General features: G+C 37.9%; 2 protein-coding genes across 6 annotated transcripts in view; one reads left to right on the plus strand and one right to left on the minus strand.

Annotated features, from left to right (window-relative positions):
• CPEB3 (cytoplasmic polyadenylation element binding protein 3) overlaps nucleotides 1-3,676 on the minus strand; it is a 179,833-nt gene extending 176,157 nt beyond the window's left edge. Inside the window, exon 1 of one of the 3 annotated variants that reach the window (XM_046652654.1) lies at nucleotides 3,569-3,676. The gene's annotated coding sequence lies outside the window, so the exon portion shown is untranslated. Of the gene's footprint in view, nucleotides 1-3,326; nucleotides 3,526-3,568 lie in introns of those variants that run through there. The other 2 variants (XM_046652652.1, XM_046652657.1) reach the window with 2 other exon arrangements.
• MARCHF5 (membrane associated ring-CH-type finger 5) overlaps nucleotides 3,620-27,374 on the plus strand; it is a 51,831-nt gene continuing 28,076 nt past the window's right edge. For 2 of the 3 annotated variants that reach the window (XM_046652658.1, XM_046652659.1), the window contains exons 1-2: nucleotides 3,628-3,927; nucleotides 22,314-22,516. In XM_046652658.1, coding sequence (XP_046508614.1) covers nucleotides 3,893-3,927; nucleotides 22,314-22,516 — 238 coding nt within the window. In that variant the 5' untranslated portion in view covers nucleotides 3,628-3,892. Of the gene's footprint in view, nucleotides 3,928-22,313; nucleotides 22,517-27,374 lie in introns of all 3 variants that reach the window. The other variant, XM_046652660.1, reaches the window with a different exon arrangement.

The raw sequence follows: 27,374 nt of genomic DNA on the forward strand, positions 1-27,374 counted from the left end.
CTACAGTTCGTTACAGAGGTTAACTCCTCTTTCTACCTCTTTTCATCCTTATCCAGACTCAAGATTCTTTTCCACCTCTTCACCTAGACAATTTCTCCTACTGCTACACGATAGAACCTAAATTTCCCTTGTTTCACAAAGCTCTCTCGAAAACACCAGCCCATAATAGTCTCCTCTAAATTTCTATATCACTTTGTATTTCTGTGCCATTCATTTGGCACTTCATCACATGCTGCCTTGTATCATTATGTTGTATTTCAGATGTGAGGGCCTTGTCATAATTTTTAAGATATAAGCATCATTAGGTAGTTTGTATGTTCTTAAAGGGTAGTTATAGTTTAATTCGCTCCTGGTATACCCAGGCACATCATAAGTCCTCTGGAAATATCTGCTGAATGAATGAATGAAAAACTTTCTGTAGCCAGCAATGTGGACTCAGCCTGCAATTTATTACCAAATTTGGAAACTAATAATTCTCCCTGGAGGGCATCTGGATATTTTATACTATTTCTCTATGGAATACTTCCAGGGCCCCTTTAGGCAGACATTCAAAACAAATGTGATGGAAGAACATTAAAGCAATCTACTATTTAAATTTCATAACATATTTAGAGCAGTTCCATACTCAGGCATTTCTAAATTCATTACAAAATTATTAATGTAGCTCATAACTCTTTAGGATAACTCTACATTGTCAATCCTTGCTCTTGTCCTATGAAGTTGAAAGAATCTTTAAATATTTTCAGTAGATTAAATTTCTATTTCAAAATATATCACTGAAGAAAATATTTTTTTGGCTGTAATCATGTTGTTACTCTCCTGACTAAAAATCGTTTACATAAACCTTTAACCCTATGTAAAATGCAGGAGTGCATTTCAACTTTTTTTTTTTGGTCAGAGTAAGATGTAAGTAATTAAGACTTTTTTCCTTCAAAAACATAGAGTAAATTATAATTCCAATTATTCTGAGTCTTATTTGAGAATGCAAGAGCAGAGGAAAACAAAGTTGACACACAATATTGAAATTCAGGCTATATGTGTCATCCACTTCAAAGGCAAGGAATTAATTTATTTTATGAGTTTTATCAATCATGATTTTTGCCCATATAACTTAAAAATATAAAAAATTAAAGTTTGATAATAAAGAATTATTTGTTATCTGTTTCTCTTTAGATGTCCTTATGAACATTTTATACGGACCTAATTACTTCTTTTAACAGCTTTATTGAGATATAATTTACAAACCATAAAATTCACTTGTGTACAATACAATTTTGTTTTTAGTGTATTTATAGAGCTATGCCACCATCACCAGAATCTAATTTTGTTTTATCTTATTTCTTAAATTGAGATATAATTCACACAGCGTAACTATCACCACTCTAATCCTGGAACATTTTCATCACCCCAAAAAGAAATCCCATACCCATTAGCAGTCTCTCCCCACTTCTCCCCAACTCCTCCAGCCCTAGGCATCACTAATCTACTTTCTGTCTCTATGAATTTGTTTATTCTTAACATTTAATATAAATGGAATCATACAATACGTGGTTTTGGTGACTGGCTCCTTTCACTTAGCATGTTTTCAAGATTCATCCACGTCACATATATCAGAATTTCATTCTTCGTTATCACCTAATAATATTCCACTGTATGGATATATCACCTTTGGTTTATCCATTCATCAGTTGATGGATATTTCGGCTGTTTACACTTTTTAGCTATTAGGAATAATGCTAAGAACATTTGCATACAAGTCTTTGTATAGACATATGTTTTTATTTCTCTTGGGTAGATACCAAAGAGTGGAAATACTAGGTCAGGTACTAATCACTCTTAAGACGAATAACAGATTTGTTTTTTTCTATTTCAAAGGGTTTTTGACACAGCCAGGAAACAGACTTTTCATGAAAATGCTAACATAAAAAAATTTTTTTTTAATAATAAGGTAAATCTGCAAGCAGCTTTGCTATCAACAGAACTGTATCATATTACTTGCCAATTTTTGGTTCAAACAGAAATTCTAAGATGAGGTGAGAACTCCATTAGTGTAAATCATAAAACTAAATGGAGTTTGCACTAGCCTATTTAATCAATATGCTAGGATCATATTTTATTTTTTGAGCTGGGTGTATATATCCATCTCATTATGGCTGACAATTGCTTAAGCGATAAATACAAGTAAGGCAAGGCTCACCCAGTAGGAGGAGCAATAAATAGGAATTTTAAATATCAAAGGTTCTGATTAAATTAAGAACTTATTTCTCTCCTCTAGCAGGGGCCTGTTTTTCATTTCATGAGAAAAAGGTAAAACATTAATTATAATTAGTCATGTAAATTTCCCAAGCCTTTCATAAAAGCATCTTTCAGAAATTGGAGGCCAGATAAACTTCTGGTCACATGTTATTTTTGCTTTTCTTCCCTGGCAATGTATACTCTAGTTCAAATATATTCAGGAAGCAAACTTTAAACAGACAATTAAGGGCTGATTGTAAAATTCTACATAAAAAAAGAGCTTAAAAGACATTTTAATTTAAAGAAAAATCAACCCTCTTGCAGTAGAAATTAGGCATAATTAAGAGAAAACTACCAGATGTCCTACCAATCACAGCACTAGAGAACGCCACAGGTCGTCCAAAAGACGCATTAGTTTTAGCCAACAGCTCTTTCCTCCCGCCAAAGCTGTCCCTAGAGCGTCAGAGAATAATCCTAGGAATGACTGATGATTTTTCCCTTTTGATCCCCTCGTCCCCCCGCCACACACACACATCCACCTGCTTGGAGGTGTCAAGGCGACTAGAAATGGTTAACAGCGATCAGCAGCAGAGAGAGAAACAAACACCCCTGACAACCCACAGCTGAGTAAGCAAGAGCTGTTTATTCACGAACATGTTCCATTTGGAGACTGTTGGCGAGCCCTTGAAAGCCCAGGCACATTTTAGAAGGTTCCTAGAGAGGGAGAGAATAATCTTTTCTCTCCCCACCCCACCCCCTACCCCGCAAACACACACTGAGAAGCTCGGGTGGGAAGGCAGCCCCTGCCCACCCGCCCCTCAGGAAAAACCTCACGCACCAGAGCATCCGACCCCGTGCGGGGGTTGTGTAACTCCCCAAAATGGGCTCAGACGCGGCAGAGGCTGGCCCCAGCGCCGAGGGCTTCAGAAGGCGCTTCTGCCACCTCCGCCCCTGCCACGGCCCGTCCCGACGCCGCGGCCGGGGCTAGGGACCCTGAGGAGAAATGGCCCTTTAGCCCCCTCCCCTCACCTGGCTCGGTCCCACCTGAGGGTAAGAGCCGAGGAGAAAAGAAACAAGCAGAGAGGGCTGACCTTGTTGCTACTGACAGTGGAGCGGCACATCCTGCTGCTTCCTGGAAGGCGGCCCAAAGGACATTTTTCCCCCTGGAGGAAGGAAACCGGAGGGCGCCGGCCGGGCGGCGGCTGGCGCGGCGGCGGTGGTCCGGGAGGGCTGTGCAGCCGCTAGCGGAGACGGTCCGAGGACTACATCTCCCATGCTGCTCTGGGCCGCCTTGCGTCGTGACCCCGGCGCGCACGGAGGCGGTGACTCTTACCTCACAGAGGTAGCTCCTCCGCCGGCAGCAACTCGGCGCCCGCGGTCCATGGACCGGAACCCCGGGCCGACGGGCAGGAACCCGGGCCGCGATCGCCGCCTCCCCGACCCAGGCTCCTCCTCCTTGCTCCCCTCCGCCTCCTCCGGACGGCCGCAGGCCGCGCACCGCCACCGCCGGGCTCGCGGAGCCGCCCCGGGAGGCTGGGTGGTCGGCTCGCGGCTGCCGCCGGACTGAGGCCTACTTCGCCGCCTCTCAGTGCTATTGTCCCTGGGCCCGACCCTGACCGGGTCCGCTGGGGAGGCGAGTGCGCCGGCTCCGTGGAAGATGCCGGACCAAGCTCTACAGCAGATGTTGGACAGGTACAGGCAGCTTTGGGGGAGAACGCGAGTCGGGGATCCTCGCTCCGGTCCTGCCCGTGCCCGGCCTCGAGGCTCCTCGGCAGCGGAGCCCGGCGTGCCGGGAGGAGTTCCACGGCCTGGGGCTCGTGTGAGGGGCAGAAAGTTTGGATTCCGTACTTGGGGGGAGGACGGAGTGGGCGTCCTGGGTGCGTAGACTTAAAGCGAAACTTAGTTAAGGAGCGGCGTCTAGTTTTGTTGGAACGCCCTTTCGAAGTGAGAAGGGTTTGTGTTAACCCACAGAATTAGTTTGTTTTTTTCGTACCCTCCTTCTCCCCTCCCCCCAACTATGTTGTAACGTGTTTGTCAGCGATCTCACTGGCAAGAAGAACCAGATTATCTTTCAGGGGAATGATCCCCCTACAATTTTAAGACTCTTTCCAAAAACCAAGGATAAGCATTCTTTTGGAAAACCGGATGGGCTGACTTCATTCCTCCTTACCCCCATCCCATCCCCACCCCTAAACTGTAAGGTCAAGAGTATCCGCAAGGGAGCATTAAGCGTCGGACCGGAGTAGGGGTTATGGAAAACAGCCACATGAGTCCAACACTGAACGCTTAGCGTATTTTACGATTCGTTGAGTTCGCTGAGAAAGTTTCATCTTATACTGGGGCCGGTTGCGCATTCCTGGGGGGCTCCAGTCGGTGAAACTTTTTGTGAAATCGGCTGCACCGCCCTCTGCTGTTCAAATTCTAGTCCATGGGTTCTGCCATGAGTTTTTGGAGGCTTAATCCACATTTCCCCCTAGCCACGTCTTAACTGCTGGCATAGCCAATGCCACAGGCTAATACAGAGTGTTTGTGGTTGCTTATAGCTCTCAGTAGACCCCTGCCACCCTGTTCAGCATGTGGGATAGCTCTTTGTACTAAGTAAAGGTCTAGCCATAAGATGTTAGTTGAAAGCATGCCTGAATTGAGATTATACCCGGTTAAACGCTGTTCAGATCTGCCACACCTAGAATACAAATCACCCAAGAGTACATCTTCTCCCAGAGTGACAGACATTTCCTTTGGAGCTTAGAATTTTGAGACATCTAAATTGATAGCAATCATGTTATTGACTTTTTTCAGTTGGGGTGACCCAGTGATTAATCCAGCCCTTGTTTGAGGTCAGCATTCAGGTCAGGTTGTATTGACTACCCTTGTTTGTGTAAGTAGTTTACAAGCTCCTGGAAGGCAGAAATTTACTTATCGTTATTTCTCTTGAATCCCAGAACAGAGCCTGGTACTTGGCAGGTCATCAGTAAATATTTGTTTTATGAAAAAATGCACAAACATTTTTGTCCTTTTCCCCAGTTGTCTAGAGGAAACTGATCATTTACCAGGTTTTTCTTTTGTTATAATTTAGCATGCTAACAAATTGCGTTGGACTACTAAAATAGGCCCAGAGGAGACCACCTTCTGCTACTGTCAATTCCAGTCAAATGAGACCTTGTTCTGATGCAGGGTATTGTGTAATTAATTTTTTTTCCTCTGAGGACCTGCTGCTTTCGTGTTTATGTACGTGACTTTTAGAAGAGTTTCTGTGTTCAAAAACTGACCTGGCTTTCATATGCTCTTTTGAGATTTCCATAAAAGTAAAAAGCCAAGAAGTGCTAGTGAGGCATTTAAAACTTCTCAACAGAAACTTGGAGATTCTGGCTGCATTTACTGAAGCAGGTGACTACATGGCTTACCCTCATTTTCTGTGCCTTTTTGATGTACTTCAAGGTAGATTCTTAAGATGACATTTAAAGACCTTTATTGTCTAATTCAGTAGTTTGCAACCAGGCTCTGAGTTAGAATCACCTGGGGAGCATTTTAAACTATAGATGAATGCCTGTCTGGCTCTGCCCAAGACCAGTTAGATCACAAATTTCTTGGAGGATGAAGCCTGCACATCTGTATTTTCAAAGCTTTCTAGATGTTTTTGATGTGGTTGAAAACCACTACCCTAACCCATGAGGGATTCTTTCATGATGAGATTGTACAGTTCAATGAGAAAAGCTTGGGCATTAGAGACAGAAATCTCAAAATTCTCGTTTTGCCACTTACTAGCTATGTGACTTTGGACTTAAATTCTGAGGCTATACATCTTCATTTATAAAATGGGAATATCCTGTCACGGTACTGTATCAAATGAGAACACGTGTAAGGACTTTATCAAACAATAAATTGCTATTCAGATGTTAGGTACACAGAAGGTACTTAAGATTCTAGTGTAACCAACCAGTGTGGCAATTTTCCCCCATCTCCTTCATATTTACTAATTATCTTAATCTGGGCTGGCTGTACATGCAAGTTGAACACAAAGATACTTGATGGGCTCAATTGAGGAATACTGACAGGCCCAACAGACTAAAATATGGTCAGCCTTTTAGGACCCAGAATTCTCGCCATCAGTTTGGCTTCCCCTCAGCTTGATGTTGATGTTTGGGTGGCAATTTTTGAGGGACAGAATTTAACTCCGAAACCTACCCATATGTTTATTTCTTCAATGCAGATTTTATCTTGGTGAAGATTAAGGAAATATATATAACACATATTGTTCTTTGCTCCTAGGTTAAAAGTTATGTATTTTATAGTGAATTAATTATTAAACATTTGTATTAATTGAATTTATTTAATAAATATTGGGAGCCTATATGTGCCCAATACCATTCTAGGACTTTGGGTTATGGTAGTGAACATAACCAAAAATGCTTGAATGGAACTCAAATTCTAGTGAGATTTGTGTTCCATAAACTGTCAAATAGAATGAATAAGTAACTAAATTTAGTTTAGCAATTATTTATCTTGATAAGTTTTATCATTGCAATATTTGTAGGTGGAAAGAGTATATATATGTAGATATGTATTTTGATTGCCTTTCATTTTTGTAAATAATAAGCAACTGTTTTATGTAAATTTATTATTTGAACCTGTTAAATTGCTGTGGGTAAACAATTATTTGAGAGTAGTAGGAAAGGAGATGGTTTTCGAGTGTCATGAATGATTTGGTGTCATGAATCGTTGCCCTGAAATTATAACCATTCATAAACTCACAACCTTTATATCAGGCTCTCTGGACCTTGGTCAGTTTCTCTCTTTTCTTTATTGCCACACGTTTTTAAGAAGTCTGTTATATATTGCTCTATCACCAATTACTTTCCCATTTTCTTTTATATTTCTCTAAATCAGGATTAAATGTATAGAGAATACAAAGAATATTGTAACAAACTGCAGGAATGGACCTCAGGTTTGAACCCTGGGCCTGTTGAGAGATGCTTCTGGAAACGTCACTTTTGTGTATGCCATCTCACAATAAATACTCAGGAATTTTTTGAGGTTGTTTTGCTTCGCTTGTATCCCCAGAACACTCAGATGGGAGGAAAAGTAGGGAAAATAATCTGCTCCCCACCCTCTCCTGCAGTGGCAAAGTGAATTCGAATTCTCACTCTATGGGGGTGTTATCAACAACAGATGTACATCCCTTTGGAGGGTGTAGAGTATTCTGATAGGAACATGCTATATTGTCTTCTCATTTATATAACCATCTCTTGGTTTCCATTAAAGCAATTTCTCATTCTCTTTGTCAGTTGGCGTCTTTTCCTCAATCACATCACTATTCCATTTTGACAATTACGGACCAATACCTGGAATTAAAAGCTGTTAGCAATTAGTTATATTTGCTTCCATCTGTATGTCAAAAGTGGAAACATTATAGCTAAAGCCCCAGTTCCATCATCTTCTCTCTATCCCCACTCCACTGTCGTAAATGGGTTTGTATTCTTCCAGTCTTCTTCGTTTAATGCTTTTATATATACCATATATAATTTGTAGTTTTGTTTTTGTTTCTAAAATTTAAATGTATCAATCTACAATTTGCTTTTTAATATTGTCTTGAATTCTGTGACATATAGCAATTAAAGAGAATATATATTTATAAAATATCCATTGTGTTACCATACCACTCTTTTTTTTCTTAATCCATTCCCCTGTTCATGACATTTAGGTTCTTATTTTCTCTTTATTATCTCTCCTTATAATTTGACTTTCATTCCCCTTTCTTGTCCTTAGCTCTACTAAAGATATGCTGAAGGTCACCAATACTTTTTTTTTTTTGCATTTCTTTTACAATTTTTGTTTTACTGAGGTAACATTGGTTTGTAACATTATATAATTTCAGGTGTACATCATTATATTTCAATTTCTGTGTAGACTACGTTGTGTTCACCACCCAAAGACTAATATATGCATTGTCTATCACCATATACATGTGCCCTGTCACCCTTTCACCCTCATCCCTCCCCACTTCTCCTCTGGTAACCACCAATCTAATCTCTATGTCTATGTGTTTGTTTGTTGTTGTTGCTTTTCTCTTCTACTTATGGGTGAGATCATAGGATTCGACTTTCTCCATCTGTCTTATTTCGCTTAGCAAAATACCCTCAGGATCCATCCATCCTATCAGACATGGCAAGATTTCATCTTTTTTTATAGCTGAATAGTGTTCTACTGTGTATGTATACCACATCTTCTTTATCCACTCATCCTTTGATGGGCACTTAGGTTGTTTCCAAGTCTTGCTTATTGTGAATAATGCTGCAGTGAGCATAGGGGTGCATATATCTTTATGTGTTAGTTTTTCATGTTCTTATACCCAGCAGTGGAATAGCTGGATCATATGGTAGTTCTGTTAATTTTTTGAGGAATCTCCATACTGTTTTCCATAGCGGTTGCACCAGTTTACATTCCTACCAGCAGTGTATAAGAATTCCCTTCTCTTCACATCCTCTCCAACATTTCTTTCTTTTTTTTTTTTTAAGATTTTATTTTTTCCTTTTTCTCCCCAAAGCCCCCCCATACATTGTTGTATATTTTTAGTTGTGGGTCCTTCTAGCTGTGGCATGCGGGATGCCGCCACAGCACAGCTTGATGAGCGGTGCCATGTCCGTGCCCAGGATCTGAACCGGTGAAAATCTGGGCCGCTGAAGCAGAGCGTACAAACTTAACCACTCAGCCACGGGGCCAGCCCCTAACATTTGTTATTTCTTGTCTTGTTAATTATAGTCATTCTGACTGGCTTGAGGTGATATCTCATTGTAGTTTTGATTTGCATTTCCCTAATAATTAGTGCTATTGAACATCTTTTCATGTGCCTGTTGGCCATCTGTATATCTTCTTAGGAAAAATGTCTGTTCAGATCTTTTGTCCATTTTTTAGTTGGGTTGTTTGTTTCTTTGTTGTTGAAATATATGAGTTCTTTATATATTTTAGATATTAGTCCCTTATCAGATAAACAGTTTGCAAATATCTTCTCCCAGTTCTTAGGTTGTCTTTTCGTTTTGTTGATGGTTTTCTTTGCTGTGCAGGAGCTTTTTAGTTTGATGTAGTCCCATTTGTTTATTTTTCCTTTTGTTTCCCTTGCCTGGTGAGACATAGTATTCGAAAAGATGCTGCCAAGACCACTGGCAAAGAGCATACTGCCTATGTTTTCTCGTAAAAGTTTTATAACCAATGCTTTCTTAATCAGTAAATGGGATGATGTTTTTGCTTGGTCCTCATGTCCTGAAATATATGTGATGAAGATTAAACTCGTGACTACCACCCCCTAACTTCTTGAAACTATGTTCTATTATATGCCCTACTGTTTCTCTATCTTTTGGTTTTTTCACCCTCTTGTGTATCACCTTACCTTTACTCCCTTCAATCACTTAAGTATGCTTCATTCCTCAGCACTTATCATTCTTCTATGAAAAGTGCACCCACTTACTATTGCTGTCACCTCTATTTGAGTGACTCTCAGATGTGTTTCTTTATTCCTGACCTCTTTCCCCATTTTAGTGTGTCATTTCTAACTGCCCAGAGGGCATTTCCGTTTGTGTGTACACAGTATTTCTAGCACCTTAACCTATCTAAACTAAACTACTGGTATTTCCCTGGCTTTTACTTATCTTGACTTCCCAATTTTTGGTCTTTGATAGAACCATTCTTCTAATCCACCATCCATAAAATCTACACCTTTTTTTTTGCTTTTTTCTCCTCCAACTCCACTTACTTATCAAATATTGTAGATTATTCTTTCTCTGGCTCCAGTTTTTCTCTTCCAGTTTGACTTACAGAGTGGTGCCAAAATTGACCAAGGCAGAATTATAATCCTGTCATTTCCATGCTTTAAAACCTGTCGCTGTCTGCATAGCTTATAGGATAAAATCTAAACTGTTAAGACCCTAGTGAAAGGATTTAGAACTATTAATATAATCCAGCCCCAGCCTACCTTAACCATACTCTTCTGCATTCCCCTTCATTGTCATGTGAATGTATCCTGCTCTTTCATCTTATTTTTGCTTTGGATGACTTCCTCCCTTTTAACATGTAGCTCTTACCCATCTTTAGAATTTAGCTCAAATATCACCTGAAACATTGCATAGCTCCTTCAGGCAGAGTAAGGTATTCCTTCCTCTCTTTCCTAAAACTTTTATTCATTCATTACGGTATATTATACTGTATTGTAATTTTTTTAATGTGCCTATCCTGTGTCTCGGTGCCTTCCACACACACCCTTTACCACAACCACTGTGTATATTCAACTGGAAGTTCATTGAGAACAGGAACGATTCCCTATCTCATTTCCCAGCAAGGGCCTAGTGCATTGGAGATGCTGTTGAACTGTGTTGTCTTCCTTTTCATTCTTTGTAACATATCAGTGCTTAGAATAATCTTACAGAAGCACCATCTTAAAAATTGTCTCATTTGCTCAAAACCTTCTGTTTTTTTCTTTTCAGTTTTATTGAGGTCATAATGGTTTATAACATTGTGTGATTTCACGTGTACTTTATTATTTATCAGTTTCTGTATAGACTGCATCATGCTCACCACCAATGGTCTAATTTTTATCCGTCACCATATACATGTGCCCCTTTACCCCTTTCTTCCAAGCCCCTCCCTCACTAATCTGTTCTCTTTATCCATGCGTTTCTCTTCTGCATATGAGTAAAATCATGCGGTGTTCGTCTTTCTCTGTCTGGCTTATTTTGCTTAACATAATACCCTCAAGGTCCATCCTTGTTGTTGCAAATAGGATGATTTTGTCTTTTTTATGGCTGAGTAGTATTCCATTTTATACATATATGTATGTATATATATACCACATCTTCTTTATCCATTCATCAGTTTGCTGGGCACTTAGGTTGCTTCCATGTCTTGGCTATTGTGAATAATGCTGCAGTGAATATAGAAGTGCGTAAATCTCTTTAAATTAATTGATTTCCAGTTCTTTGGATGAATTCCCAGTAGTGTGATTGCTGAACATATGGTATTTCTATTTTTAATTTTTTGAGAAATCTGCATACTGTTTTTCATAGGGCTGTACCAGTTTGCATTCCCACCAGCAGTGTATGAGGGTTCCCTTTTCTCCATGTCCTCTCCAATATTTGTTATTTTTTGTCTTGGTAGTTATAGCCATTCTGACTGGCTCGAGGTGATATCTCATTGTAGTTTTGATTTGCATTTCCCTAATAATTAGCAATGTTGAACATGTTTTCATGTGCCTGTTGCCCATCTGTATATCTTCTTTGGAAAGACGTTGGTTCATATCCTTGGCCCTTCTTCTTCTTTTTTAGGAAGATTGGCCCTGAGCTAACATCTGTGCCCATCTTCTTCTGTTTTATATGTGGGACACCTGCCATAACACGGCTTGATAAGAAGTGCGTAGGTCCATGCCTGGGATCCAAACTGGCGAACCCCAGGCCACCAAAGGGGAGCATGCAAACTTAACCACTAGGCCACCAGGCAGGCTCCTCCTCTGCCCATTTTTTGATTGGGTTGATTTTTTTGTTGTTGTGAGTTGTATGAGTTCTTTATGTATTTTGGAAATTGACCCTTGTTGGATATAAGATTTGCAAATATTTTCTCCCAGTTGGTGGGTTGTCTTTTCGTTTTGTTCCTGGTTTTCTTTGCCTTGCAGAAGTTCTTTAGTTTGGTGTAGTCCCATTTGTTTATTTTCTCTTTTGTTTCCCATGTCTGAATAGACATGGCCTTCAAAAAATATGCTGCTAAGACCGATGTCAGAGTGTACTGCTTATATTTTCTTCTAGGAGTTTTATCAAAACCTTCTGTATTTTCTTACTGCTTATTAAGCTTAAGTTCAAATTCTTTAGCCTGGCCTTGAAGACCCACAACTATCACATTTATTGTACTCCCTGTTAATATTTAAGACACTGAATACCGTATATGGCTGGTACCCAACTACATTTTTAAAACTTTTCTTCTCTTTAAGAATGAGTACAGTATAAGTACATGTCTTTTGCCCAGGCCAAGCTGATTTGTGCACTGTCCTGAACACAAGGTGTTCTTTTCAGCATCATCTTTCAAAATTCTACCCATTCTTCAAGACCCACTTTAGATTCTGCCTCATTTATAAAGCTTTTCTGACCATTTCATCCTGAAATATTTTTCGCCTCTTCTCTAGATTCATGTAGCAATTCTTTACATACCAAACATGCGTGCCTCCAACTCTTTACATGCTGTAGTTCATAAAATGAGAGATGATAATATTTAGCACCTTGGAGTAGACTAGAAGGGGTTTAGATTTTTGGTGAAAGCTCCTTATGGCTGCTTAAAAGTACCCTATCAGAAATGAAACATGGGCCGGCCCCATGGACGAGTGGTTAAGTTCGTGCACTCTGCTTCAGCAGCCCAGGGTTTCGATGGTTCGGATCCTGGTTGTGCACATCGCACTGCTCTTAAGGCCACGCTGAGGCGGTGTCCCACATGCTATAACTAGAAGGACCCACAACTAAAATATACAACTATGTACTGGGGGGCTTTGGGGAGAAAAAGCAAAAAATAGATTGGCAACAGTTGTTAGCTCAGGTGCCAATCTAAAAAAAGAAAAGAAACATAATTTCTTGTACTGGCTATAACTTCCTAAGAAATGGAAAATTTTCTGAGAATACACTGTACAGATGGCAGCATGGTACAGTGTAAAAAGCCAATGTTTCGGAGTTGAGACATCCATGCGTCTCTACTTAACTGAGGACTTGGGCAGATTATTTAATCTCCCTGGGCTTTTGTTTGCGTATTTATTTATGATAGAAATAATTATGCTTGCAGAGTTTATGAAGATTAGAGACAAAGGGCATGACATGAATGTATGCTCAATAAATGATTACGTTCATTGTGGTATGTTTCCCTTCGGCTTTGCCCTTTGATAATGTGTCATGATTGTGGTTATATCTCTTTGATGAATCTAGATACTTTAACTTCCATTCCATTTGGGTGAACAGACATGTAAAGGGATTTTTAGTATTCTTGATGGTATGGTTCCTGTTCAGAATACGTGAGATGTGACACTTTAATCCTGAGACAAAGCAACCAGTGTGCAGTTTCTTCTGTTGTTAAAGGGGGCCTTCCTTGCGTTAACCAGAGTATGGATCTCTAAGCATGTTCTGAGTTAAAGAGTCCTTGTTCTCTTTCCTTAAAACAGTCATGCAAATACATTGTTCAGGCACCATATATAATACAACAGCAGCAATTTAAGGTTTGTTTCATTGCTCTCTCCTGTATCCTGGAATTCTTTTCAGCTATGTTCCAGTTTTCCTAAAAGTGACTTAGAAGGCAGGAGCCTATGATTTCCCAGAATTTTCTAAATCCAAGATAAACACCTGCACTTTGAGTCTGCAAAGATAGAATTTACTGTTTTACTAGATAACCATACCTGTGTTGCTTAGATAATTTATGTGCCAGTGAGAAACTATTTTATTGATAAGTAAAGTTTCCTTTCTTTTTTTGCCACACCCTTTTTAAATAATTAATTTAGATAATCATATAAACAGTAGGTGATTCACAAATGAACCCTGTGAAGTGAGGTTATCTTTGTCATGCATCCTTTCCCAACTGGTGTGTAATATCTAGCTTTATCTTAAAACCTTTCTACTCCAACCAGGTTGGTCTTCTCATTGTCCATGTATGCTCATTTCCATCTCTAAGCTTGTTTATGCTGTTTTTCTTACTTCAAATACCCTATTCTTTTCATTCCTCAATCCAATTTGAGTCCTCATCTGTAATTCTCTCCTTTTCATGAAACCTTTGCAGCTGTTTCACCCTGTTTTTCACTGTCATTATCACATTTCTGAATTACTTATGGTCTCTAACATTTTGTTTTTGCACTTAATGTTTTTGTTTTTGAGGAAGATTAGCCCTGAGCTAACTGCTTCCAGTCCTCCTCTTTTTGCTAAGGAAGACCAGCCCTGAGCTAACATCCATGCCCATCTTCCTCTACTTTATATGTGGGGTGCCCACCACATATATGGTGGCTTGCCAAGCGGTGCCATGTCCGCACCCGGGATCCGAACCAGCGAACCCTGGGCCGCCAAAGTGGAACGTGCGCACCCAACTGCTGCACCACCAGGCTGGCCCCAACACTTAATGTTTTTTCTGGTAGTTTTTATGTGATCCTTCTGTGCAAATATTTGTTCCTTAAGTAGACTGCAATTTCCTTAAATCTAGTTCCTTGTGGTGTCAAATAATGAATGTACTGAAGTTGATTTAGGAGGAAATCTTAAGTAATCTTACATTTCAGGCAAACTAGCCATGTAGTCCTTGAACTGTTTACAAATTTTACTGTTAGGAAGGATATATAACTGGAAAAAAGTTACAATTTTAAAATCATGTAGTATTAAATGACTGATCTTTTATAAAGAGTGACATGGTATACATACAGATTAGTGATATTACTAGTATCAGTAAGGCTATACATTTGTTTTAAGGAATGAGTAATATTCTTTAGATTTGTCCAGTTTAGTTCTTTTTTCTTGTCTTCATATTATAATAGTGATTTATTCTTTGATCTCTGAACCAGTCATCATAATTCCCAAATCTCCCTTTACTTTGTAAACTAACATCCCGAACTTGGCTAGTGGGAAGATGTGAAAGTACATAGTGAATGTGTACATCAGCAAAAAGGGGCATTTAGAAAAGCTACTGGAAGGGAAAGAAGGGTAGAAGAAAATGAAGTGAGAGGATTTGAATGAATATCTTAAGCAGTGATAGGGTCCTATTGAAAAATTGGGGGTTGCTTAGGAATCCAGGACTTTTTCCACTGAATACCAGGGTGCCAAGCAGAATTGCTTCATGTGCTAATTTAGGTAAGAAACTGCATCCATAAAATCTAGGCATAGATGTAAAGTTGACACCATCCTTCTCATCTTTATCAATGCCCTTATTACTAGTGTTCATTTGGTGGTTACATATGTGCCAGACAGTTCTTAAATAGTTTCATGATTACGTGTTTAAATCCTCTGCAATAGGGGATCTTAACATAAAATCTTTTTTACGCCAAGAACTCCTTTAGCAGTCTGGTTAAGCCTATGGGTTTCTTCTCAGAATGTTTTGAAAGAGTAAAAATATATATATATATATAGGATCAGAAGTGAAACCAATTAGGTTGAAATATAACTATCAAAATATTAAAAATCTGGGGCCGGCCCAGTGGCACAGGAGTTAAATTTGCACGTTCTGCTTCGGTGGCCTGGGGTTTGCCGGTTTGGATCCCAGGTACGGACATGGCACTGCTTGGCAAGCCATGCTGTGGTAGGTGTCCCACATATAAAGTAGAGGAAGATGGGCACGGATGTTAGCTCAGGGCCAGTCTTCCTCGGCAAGAAGAGGAGGATTGGCAGCTTAGGGCTAATCTTCCTCAAGAAAAAAAATTAAAAATGTGACATAGTAGTATGAGCTTTAACACGTTAAAATACAAGGTCTGTTGGTTGGTCTGATAACTAATTTCAAATTAGCAGTGAGCTCAATGTTATTTTAGGATCTGTACAGCTGTAAAGTAATATGAAAATTTCTGGTCGCTGCACTAAGTTCTAATTGCTGTACTGCTAATATTACTATGGTTTGCTTACGTTCATCATTGAAGGAAATTTAAATTTTATTTAGAAGTTAGGAAAAGTAAAGTTGTAATTTTTTTCCCCATCCAAATTTACCAACCCCCATAAATTTTTCATGGACCCCAGATTAAGAACCTCTGCATTACAACAACTCTGAAAGAGATACTGTCATTAAACCTAGAATAAGTGGTGAGCAGGAATTTGAACTCAGGCAATCTGGCTCCAAAACCCAGGTTCCTTAACCAGTTAAAATATCCTGAACTTGCATAATCTTTTCCCCAAATTTGGGATCTTCATTTTACTTACTGTTTAAATTAAAAACCAAATAATTTAAAAATGTTTACATTGAGTGTTAAATGAAATTTCATTTCTGTATTGTGGTGAGTTGAGGAGACTTAAAAAGGGAAGAAATAAGGAAAATGGAAAGAAGAGTGGCTAGAGCAGAGATTCTCAAACTTTAAGTATCTTGACCACTTGAAGGACTTGTTAAAATACTATGTCAGTGGTTCCTCAAAAAATTAAAAATATAATTACCATATGAGCCAGCAATTCCCCTTCTGGGTATATACCCAAAAGAATTGAAAGCAAGGTCTTAAAGAGATATCCTTACACCCGTAGCATCATTATTCGTAACAGCTAAAAACATGGAAGCAACCCATGTGTCTATCGACCAATGGATGGATAAGCAAAATGTCATATCTACATACAATGGAATATTATTCAGCCTTAAAAAGAAAGGATATTTTGCGGTATGCTACAATGTGGATGAAACTTGAGGACATTGTTAAGTGAAATAAGCCAGCCACAAAAAGACAAACACTAGATGATTCCACTTATATGAGGTATTTATAGTAGTTAAAATCATGAAGACAGAAAGTATAATACTGGTTGTCAGGGGCTGGGGGCGCAGAGAATGGGGAGTTGTTTAACAGTTATAAAGTTTCAGTTTTACAAGATAGAAGAGTTATGGGGATGGGTAGTGGCTATGGGTGCACAACAGTGTGACTGTATTTAATACCACTGCATTATACACTTAAATTTACCATCTTAACCATTTTTATATGTATTTTACACAATAAAAAAGAAAAATAATAAACAAGAAATTAAAAATAAATAAAATTTTTAAATGTAACGTCAGGTCCCACTTGCGGAGTTTCTGATTCTGTAGGTCTGGGGTGGGACCTGAGAATTTACATTTCTAGCAAGTTCTCAGGTGATGCTTGGGCATCACGCTGAGCACTGCTTTCTGAGAGATTGGAGGATTGAAGATAATGAGGGGATGGAGATGACCTTTTTTTTTGAGGAAGATTAGCCCTGAGCTAACTACTGCCAGTCCTTCTCTTTTTTGCTGAGGAAGCCTGGCCCTGAGCTAACACCCGTGCCCATCTTCCTCTGCTTTATATGTGGGATGCCTACCACAGCATGGCCTGCCAAGCGGTGCCATGTCTGCACCCGGGATCTGAACTGGTGAACCCCAGGCCGCCGAGAAGTGGAACGTGCAAACTTAACTGCAGCGCCCCCGGGCCGGCCCCTGGAGATGACTTAAAGAGAAACTCTTAGTTTGATCAGAAATTTCAACCTCTTGGGTGTGAACTTTGAAAGGTTTTTTACTTTGTCCTTTGCAATGAAAAATAGCCAATTATTCTCACCTTTTAAGGGTATTCAAATTGCCATCCCATAAATTATAACATTAAAATATGTAATAACTTGAATTAAAGTAGAATTATGTTATGTTGACCTTGAAATGCAAATATTATGGCATTATCAGTAAAAAATTTTTAATTTCAAAATGTTTGGTTTTATCTTCCTTGGCTGTTTTTTACCTAAGAAATTACCTGATCCGATAGCAGAATCAAGAGCATATTTTCCCCAGAGTGAGAAATAGAACAGCTTTCAAGATTCAAAGTACTTGTAGAGGGAATTAAGTTTAGTTAAGTCTTTTCTGCTCAAGTTCCAGTCAGTAGGAAACAAAGCTGTTAACAAAAAATACTGTGTGTACTTATAAAAGCTGTTTAGAGTTTACATCATATGACTGTTCTGGGGCCATCCCTTATATCCAATTTCTCACACTCTGTATCAGTATTGTTTGGGTTGCACATGATGGGGAATCTGATCCAAACTGGTTAAGCTAAAAAAAAAAATCTATGGGTTTATATAAGTGAACCATGCAAGAGTATATTTAGCTTTGAGCACAGCTTGATCCATGTCTCAAACAAAGCCATCAGTTTTCATCTTTCAGCTTCCTCTTGGTTCTTTAGGCTCCACGTGGTAGCTCTCATGACAGCAATTGCCTCACACCCTCATTTAGCCTTATGCTTCCCTGCCTTTTAAGCCCTGTAGAAAAGAGAAAGTCTGTATATCAACTGTCCCAGCAAAAATTCTGAGGTTCATTCTGATACAACCAGCTTTAGGGCCCAGCCTACCAATCACTGTAATCAGGGGCGGGCAGTAGGAGGGGAGATACTCTCTTAAACCAGTCTAAAAATTACTCTTTCTGGCGCTGGGGATGGTAGAGAAATAACGGCCTAAAACCGTATACATGGCTGATGAAGGGAAGAGTTTTCCATAGAAAGTATGGGATACTGTTTTTGTCCCTTAAAAAAGAGGAAAAATCAAGCTGTACCTTAAACTGCAAGTTTCTACTCTCCCCTCCATTCTAAGATCTTGAGAAACCTTAAACCCATCATTTTGAAACTCCTGTTTTCTCCTCCTTAAATGGAGGGAGGTGGGAAATTGGGGAATAAATAGCTGAAATAGATTGCATCAAGGAGAGAGTATGGTATGGGGCAGCACAGAGGGAAAGCATAATTTTAAGACCTTCTCAGGTGATGTTCCTGATTAGTCTATCAGAATTTTTTTTTAAATGAGGAAAGAAAGGATTTGTATACATATTTCATTTCCTACCCTCCTTTTTTCCAGCCCCGAAGACTAATAACTGTCTTATAGGCTGTTTGCCTAAGAACATGTAACCATTTTTTTTATACTTTAAGCTAATTTCCCATGTGCCTGGCCCTTATTTCTTGGACTAATGTTCTTTCCATATTAGGTAGATTAAACTCATATACCTAGTAAGGTAGTAAATCAGTTAATAAATTCTTTAGAACTTAACATTTTCTGTACTGTTATTTATATTAAAAATATTTAGTCATCAAAAGCAATTATTTCTAACTTAAAAAATCCAGTAATTATCTTTTTCATACACTTTGCTTTCTCTAATCTCTTTGCTTTTTTTTAACCTGCCATTTTTTTACACCAGCAGTTCTCAAACTTTAGTTTTATCAACTTGAGATCAAGCAGATCTCAAACTTGGGATCGCCTTGAGAGCTTGTTAAAACACAAGATTTCTAGGTCCTTCTCCTCCAGAGTTTTTGATTCACTAAGTCTGGGGTGGAACCAGAGAATTTACTAGGTTCCCATGTGATCCTGAAGCTACTGGTCCAGGGAGCTTTGTTCTGAGAATCTCTGTAATAAAATCACTTGTCCCTACCTCTGCTGATTTCTACTATCGCTGCTCCCTGAAGCCTTCTCTGGTCTATCCAAATTGATCCTTTGTTCATTCTTCTTAAAATGGATGTACCTATGGTAATTTCACTGGAACCTTAAAACAAATCTCTTCTATCTACTGGACGTAGCCCCGATTAAATTATAGCGTCTTCCAGATGGATACAGTCTTCCATTTATTTTGTTTGTGCTACTACATGGAACCAGTAATGCTCAGTAAATGTTGCTGGCAATTTCTATAATTTTCAGTTGCTTGCTTGATTTGTATTATTATTAAAATAGTTAGAAATTTCCATTTCATATTTCTTTGTACCTAAACTATAATTTTTAGATGAAGTAATTTGGTGGTGTTATTAGAAGTTTACATATTGTGAGCAATACCATTTGATCTCAAATGACCATCAACAGATTTACTGCTTAACAATTGGAATAAATACAGAATGGATGTGGTAAATTGGTAGATGTTAAAAATCAGGCAAATTTTTTGAGAATATTGATAACAATAAGTTTTCTTAATATCTCCTCTGCAAGATAATTTCAGCTAATCTCTAATGAGCATTAGCTTCAAAATCCAAATTTGTAAGCCGTGTATTATCACTATGAATCAAACAAGAAAAACAAGGTTATTTGTATTAACACTTCTAATTAGACTTAACTCCTAATAAGTTTCCACTGTATTTCATTGTTCAACTATCTTATCTACCATAGTTGTGAAATTAGAAAAAGTCTGAAAGTGCCTGCTTTAAATGTCAGTTGAGTACCTTCCAAAAAGTGAAACTGTAAAAGTATTTAGGGGTGAAGTATACTGATAACTGCAACTTTGAAATGCATCAAAAAATAAGAGGATTGATGAATGAATATATGGTGATGCACATATATAGCAAAATAAGAATTGTAGAGTCTAGATGTTGGGAATATGGGTATTCACTGAACAGTTTTTAAACATTTTTTGAGAGAAATTTTTCATGATAAAACATTGGGAATAAATGAACTTACATTTATCTAGAATTTATGAGGAATATAGCTATATAAGTATTCCCTATAGATCAGAATATGAAATTGCCATTTATGTAGGTCCAAAACAGACCAAAACAGAAAAATATATGCAATTTCATTTGGCTCAACCTAGTATTAAGGCTGTTCGGAGTAGATATATTTTTACATTTTATTTTTTTCCTGATGACTGAGATTGGCTTAATTTAAAATTTGATTCACCTTAATACTAATTAATTGTGCTTGTCTAGCTGTACTTAGCTGCATATGTGTTCCATTGTTGAAATGAAAAACTTACAAGAACTTAGAAAGTTTCCAGATACTGCCTATATTTTTTTTACCAAAATGGTGCATCTCATTTCCCAGAGATATATAAATATATTTACAAAAGCACCTCAGTTGTAGGGAAAATGTATACTAATACCTCAATTAACCGATCTATTTGCTCTATACTTGGCAATTGAAATTTTATGCAAAAATTCTAGGTTAAAACCCAGTCAAACCACAGATAGTGGTGATGGTTGCACAACAATGTGAATGTACTTAATGCTACTGAATTATACTCTTAAAAATGGTTAAAGTGATAAATTTTATGTTATGTATATTTTACCACAATAAAATTTTTAAAAAGAAGGAGGAGGAGGTGGCATTTTTAGGTAATCATAAGACAGTGGGCCCAGACAGCTTGGCTGAGGTGGGTCACAGGGTCAGCATGCTAAACAAACACTACCTACCTCCCATTTTTACCTAGGTTGTATGAAACATGACTGAATTTGAAAGCTGAGTGAGATCACAATTTTGGATATTGTTGCCATGGATTCAGTTCAGTTTTTTTCCCTGTTCTAACTTAAAAGTTTTAATTGGATCACACAAGTAAAATTCTTGTTGTTCTACAAGGACTGGGAAAGTGCCCCCCTCCCGCCTTGGCCCCCCCCCCCCCCATAGTAGCTGACTGTATAGTCTTTCTCACTGAGCATAGTTAAGCTAGTAGTTCTGACAGAAGGCACTTATCTAATTAAAAGGAAAATGCACAATAGATAACAAGCTTTAATTAGCAGTTGTTTCCAATTGTACAAACTGTAATGGGGGGAGGAATGAATGGTCTCATTGAATCAAATTGTATTTGCTTTAATGGAAATAGATGTCAAAACTTATGTTAATTGGGAGAAAAAAATAAGGAACTGCAACCTAATTCCACAAGAATTAGACTTCATGAAGTACTTTTAAAAGCAAAATGGGAAGATGTTTTAAAATTAACCATCTCGTTAGCATTTTGAGTTTTGTTAATATAAGCATCCCAGACTTGAGACTTTTAGATTTGAAATATAATAAATGTAATTTAATTCCCCAAAAAAGGGAAAACCAGTCATACCTATAACGGAAACAAGTAGGCCCAAATTTTTCATATCTCTAAAACAGTTTATCCTAATGTCTTCTTCCCTTTGTGCTCTTTTTTTAGAAAAATTTAATAATCTTTCTTCTTATAGTTATGCTTTGCCAGGAACAGAAACGGGTGTGTTTTTTCCCTTAGTTGAAAATTGAATGGGACCGTATGTGAAATCACTTGTGTAGTACTTGAGTTTTCCAAATTCAAGAGGTTAAGAAGTTAGTGTTATTGAAATGGAGAATATACTGAATTTCACATATTCCTGTGCTAACCACTCCTCAAAGAATTCTTGGGTCTTATAAAACAAAAGCAGCTTGAAGCTTGTCTCTTGAGACTCTGGTTCATTAGAGAAGGTGAAGAATTGCTAGAAAGATGGAGGAAATGATATAAAAACAAAATTCAGAGAATAAGATTCCACAGAATACAAGGAAAAACAGAAAAAGAAGAAACTACTGTACTGGAAATGTATTAGTTGTTTTGTCTCCTCAATCTTTTAGTGTAGAATAGAGGTTCTATAATTATTCATACTAGGCTCATCCATTAAGTGAGGGCCACAGTGGAGCCAAGGGTGAGGTCTTAAAGATAATATCATTATTTTCTTTTTTAATTTACAGAAGTTGCTGGGTGTGTTTTGCCACTGATGAAGATGATAGAACAGCTGAATGGGTGAGACCATGCAGGTGCAGAGGATCTACAAAATGGGTTCACCAGGCTTGTCTGCAGCGCTGGGTGGATGAAAAGCAAAGAGGAAACAGTACAGCCAGAGTGGCGTGTCCTCAATGCAATGCTGAATACTTAATAGTTTTTCCAAAGTTGGGTAAGAAGATCCTTAAAAACAGCACAGATGTATGTGATGTTATTGTATATAATCCTATGATCTCAGGTTTATTTTAAAGTGACCCATCTCTTTGCTTTTTGTGAATTTCTCTGTTCCCTTTCTGTTGTTTCCTCTAAATGTCTGACATTTTTTTGTTTTGCTAATAGTTTATATTATCCTTAATATATCCCCAAATCCATCCATTTGTCTGTGTATTAAATGTGTTTTTATTTGGTTGAGTGGATAAAGAACTTGGACGTCTAACTGTGGATAAAATCAAATAACAAAGCTATAATAAAAAGCTGACTAAAGAGCCTCATCCTCTGGAGACCATTGGTGTAGAAGAAAGAAAATAGTAGTATGTACTTTCTAATACTTAGCCTTAATTCTTCTATTAAGGAATAAAAGTAGGAAAATTAAAGATTGAATAAAAGTCATCATTAAGCTCATCTTTGGAATCCCATTTATGTGGTTGTCTTTCATGAAAACTGCTTTCCTTTTTCTGCAAATTGGCAGGCAAGGAATAACAAAGGTCTTTGAGAATGGGACTAGCATTGAAAAAAGTACAGCAGACTATTTAAAGGAGGCTGTAACTAAGGGTGATATTTAGTTAGCATGTTCCATTACAGCCATGTGATTATGAACTGGTGTCGTTCTCTTTGGTGTTTATGCCATGCCAGTTGTTAAACATCTTTACTATCCCCATTGGCTGTAATCAAGAAATGTATAAAGGCAGTTTGAGTTCTGGAAAGGTTAGAAGGAAAGGATGACTTTCGTGACAGGGCAGAGTAGTGTTCAAGGAGACATTGGAATTAATTATTAGATATGTTTTTTTCTGGGTGTTATATATTGAAATCAGACTCATTTTTCTTTCAGTGAGGCAACATAAATGCAGATAATGAATTGCTTTTCTAATGCGAGAAGAGTAATAATAAGGGCAAACAAAATTTCCATGGTTGTCTCTATTTCTTTATCATGATGCATAGAAAGAAATGATAGCTTCCTATGAAGGGAAAGTAGTGTAGTAGAGAAAGTAGTGTTTGTCATTTAGAATTTGTGGATCACATGATGGGTCCTCATGCATACCACTGATTTTAGATAAACACAAAACAGTAATCCAGAATTTTTGTTATAATATCAAAACAGTATTAAAATAATTTAAACATCAGGAGAAGTGATTATTGCTGCAATCTTTCACCACAATGATATCTGGCTTACTAAAGTCAAAGTTAAGTTTTCGTATTTAACTGTTTCTTTTCCTACTCTTTAGTTCTATTAAGTAAGATAACCCCACTTTTCAATTACAGGTTGTTGGGAATAGCAGCAGATATAGGATGATTCTTTTAGATGTTTTAGATATTTAGATGGATGGATACAGTAATTGCAAGAATTCTCACTGAAAACTACATACAGTGTTCAGTGAGGCGCTCAGTTGACAAATATATGGCACTCAACAGTTGAATATTTCAGTTTGGAAGATGGCAGTGGGTAAATCTGTTGTTTTGGTTGTATTCAATTCTAGGAAATATGTTTTTAGGTCTAGAGTGGTAATTGTGATTTTTAAGTATACCTAATAATAAGACATTGATTTCTTTCTACAGCAAGGAAAGAAAATGGCTAGATGTTGGAAAAGTCAAACTCTTTGGTTAACCCATTTGTATCATAATTTGGTCTTCGTATTTTATCCTTAAGGATTGTTACTTACTTCACCCTCAAATGACAGGTTCAAGTTATTCAATATACTGTATGTCATAGAGACCTGCCACTTGAGTAAGCCACAGATAATCGTAGAAATTTTTTACTGACCTTGTTGGTGTTAGGGAAAAAAAATTATATCCTCCATTTGAATAGTTTTTGTTAGCATCTTAATTCCTGACAAAATAGAAAAGCAGAGTCTTGTATTTGCTTCTTCTTTCTTGACATAACATGCTGAAGATACCTGCACAGGGGCTGTAGTTTGAGTGATATTTGTAATTTTCCATTTAGTTTTAACACTGACTCAAGAATAGCAGGCTTATTGTCAAATGCCAGCTGTTGTCTGTAAATGAAACCATGCATGAATTGGCTTTCAGGTGCCATACACTTCCTTGCTACACACATGGCTAGTGCTCTTGGCCATACTGATTCCAATATACCTTTTCAAGTCAAGGTTCAAACATAATTGTGGGTTAAAAGAAAATCACTTCTCTATAGTATGTGTTCATTGATAATCAGAATTAAAAGTTGCCTATACTTCTTGATTTACATATTATGTATGTGCCAAGAGTTGATTCGTATTCTGAACTCTAATGGTTTCATGCAGCCATAAAACAAAATATTTGAGCAAACGTCTGTGATAGTAATTGTTCTTCCTTACTGTATACCACACATATAATGTTCAGTAGTGTTTTCTGATGATAAAATTTTGCCCAGTAGATTGTTTTGTTTCTCTCTGAGCATATTTGTCATTAATTTTGCAGCTAACTGTAGTTATGCCTGATTTTGTTAAAATAAGTTGAAGTTCCTTTGACTGCAGGTTTTAATCTTTGTTTTCAGTGACAAAATTCATCATGCAGGCTTTGATTGGTTTACTGAAGTGCTTGAAATTATATGAATGCTTCAGTGGCTTCTTGGCCCTGTTTTATAATGTTTCATCCATGTTTAATAATGTATTATAGTACAGTGGGAACAATGAGGTCTCCCAGTGCAAACTAATCACTCCGAATTCACTGATCACAGCCTATTCTAAGATCATGCTATCTTCTCTCTGAGATTATACTCTTTTTACTCTAAGATATCCTATTTATCATTTATGACATTCTGAGTTGTGTTTTTATCACTCTTCAGTGAACACTTTTGAGGCATTGATTCATTTTCCAAAATTTGAGATTTAACACATTATGATAGTAACAACAATAAAATATGTATTTAACCAATGTAAACAACTCACATGATGTGAGTTTGTTAGCTGAAACAAGCAGTCCCCTCTTGACTATCCTTGTAGAGCATATATGACCCTTGGAACATAACAATTAAAAACCTAAAAGAATTTCCTTGAAAGTCATCATTAATCTTACTTTTCAAATTTGTGAAATGTTTGTAATCAAAACTTTTATCATTTTTTCATCATATTGTCTGTATAGTTAATAGATTGCCAGGGACCACCATTGGTCCCCAAATGGCACTGGAGAAACACTGACTAGAAGAAGGAATAAAAGACAGGAGGAAAGATGCAGACGAGCCGGCCCTATGGCCAAGTGGTTAAGTTCGTGTGCTCTGCTTCGGCGGCCCAGGGTTTCGCCGGTTCGGATCCTGGGCACGGACATGGCACTGCTCATCAGGCCATGCTGAGGCAGCGTCCCACATGCCACAACTAGAAGGACCCACAACTAAAATATCCAACAATGTACTGGGGGGATTTGGGAGAAAAAGCAAAAAAAAAAAGAGGATTGGCAACAGTTGTTAGCGCAGGTGCCAATCTTCAAAAAAAAAAAAAAAAAAGATGCAGAGAAGGAGAGGTGATGGTTAACATTCTATAGGATGATCTCTCTGTAGCAGGTATTAAAAAAACATTTTCATATGGATTTAGCCTGTGGCTGGCTGGCTAGCGGGCCAGGTCTACATCTTTTCTGTTAGTAGTGGTCAGAATGGAGGGGTGGCAGCAAGTGTATATTGTTGATTCTTGGTAGGAAATATATTGTGCTAAGTTATGAAAAACTTAGAGGACTCATCGGACTTTCATTCCTTTCACTATTTGCTACCCATCCTAGGGTTTGCTTTCTTCTTTCTTCTAGTGAGTTGGGCCAATTGTATATATGCTGCTACTTAAAAACTACTGAAAGTGTGGTCTGAGGACCAATTGACATTGGTATCATCTAAGAGCCGTTAGGAATGAAGAACCTCAGCCCCTTCTCCCACCCACCCCTAGTTTTTAATTAATCTGCATTTTCATGAGATTATTAGTTAATTTCTGTGCACATTAAATTTAAGAAACATTGCTTTAAAACAAAGGGAATACCAGCTGAGGATAGTTTGATTGATCAAAGAACATGCTTTATGTCTGTCCTTTTAAATGTGTTAAGGCTTGGTTTATGGCCTAACATGGCTTATGCTGGTGAATGTTCCATGTACACTTGAGAAGAATGTGTTCTGTTGTTAGGTGGAGTGTTCTACAAATATCTAGTTGGCTCATAGTATTCTCAAGTCTTCTATTTCCTTGTTGATCTTTTACCTATCCTTCATTGAAAGTGGGATATTGAAGTCTTCAAATACTATTGAATTTTCTATTTCTCCAGTTCTGTCCATTTTTGCTTCACTTATTTTGGGCTCTGTTGTTAGGTCCATATATGCATTTTCCTGATGGATTGTCCCTTTTACCATTATAAAATGTCTTTCTTGGGGCTGTCCCTGTGGCCAAGTGGTTAAGTTCGCGTGCTCTGCTTCAGTGGCCCAGGGTTTTTCTGGTTCAGATCCTGGGCGCTGACATGGCACCACTCATCAAGCCATGCTGAGGTGGCACCCCACGTGCCACAACTAGAAGGACCCACAACTAAAAACATACAACTGTGTACCAGAGGGCTTCGAGGAGAAAAAGGAAAATTTTTAAAATCTTAAAAAAAAGTAGTCTTTGTTTCTCGTAACAATTTTTGTCTTAAAGCTGATTTTACCTGATATTATTGTAGCCACTTCCACTCTTTTATGTCTGGATAGATTAGTAGTAAATTCTTAGATTACTTTCAAGTTGTTTTTATTACAGTTTTGTTCTTATTTCTTTATTTTATTGTTCTAAACTAAACATTAATTCAAACTTCTGTATAGAGTTGAAGGTAACTAACAATCACTCTCAAAGAGTGGATGTCAAATGTTAAGTGGAGTGTAA

Source organism: Equus quagga, chromosome 2 (genome assembly GCF_021613505.1).
Source record: "Equus quagga isolate Etosha38 chromosome 2, UCLA_HA_Equagga_1.0, whole genome shotgun sequence".
Lineage (NCBI taxonomy): Eukaryota > Metazoa > Chordata > Mammalia > Perissodactyla > Equidae > Equus > Equus quagga.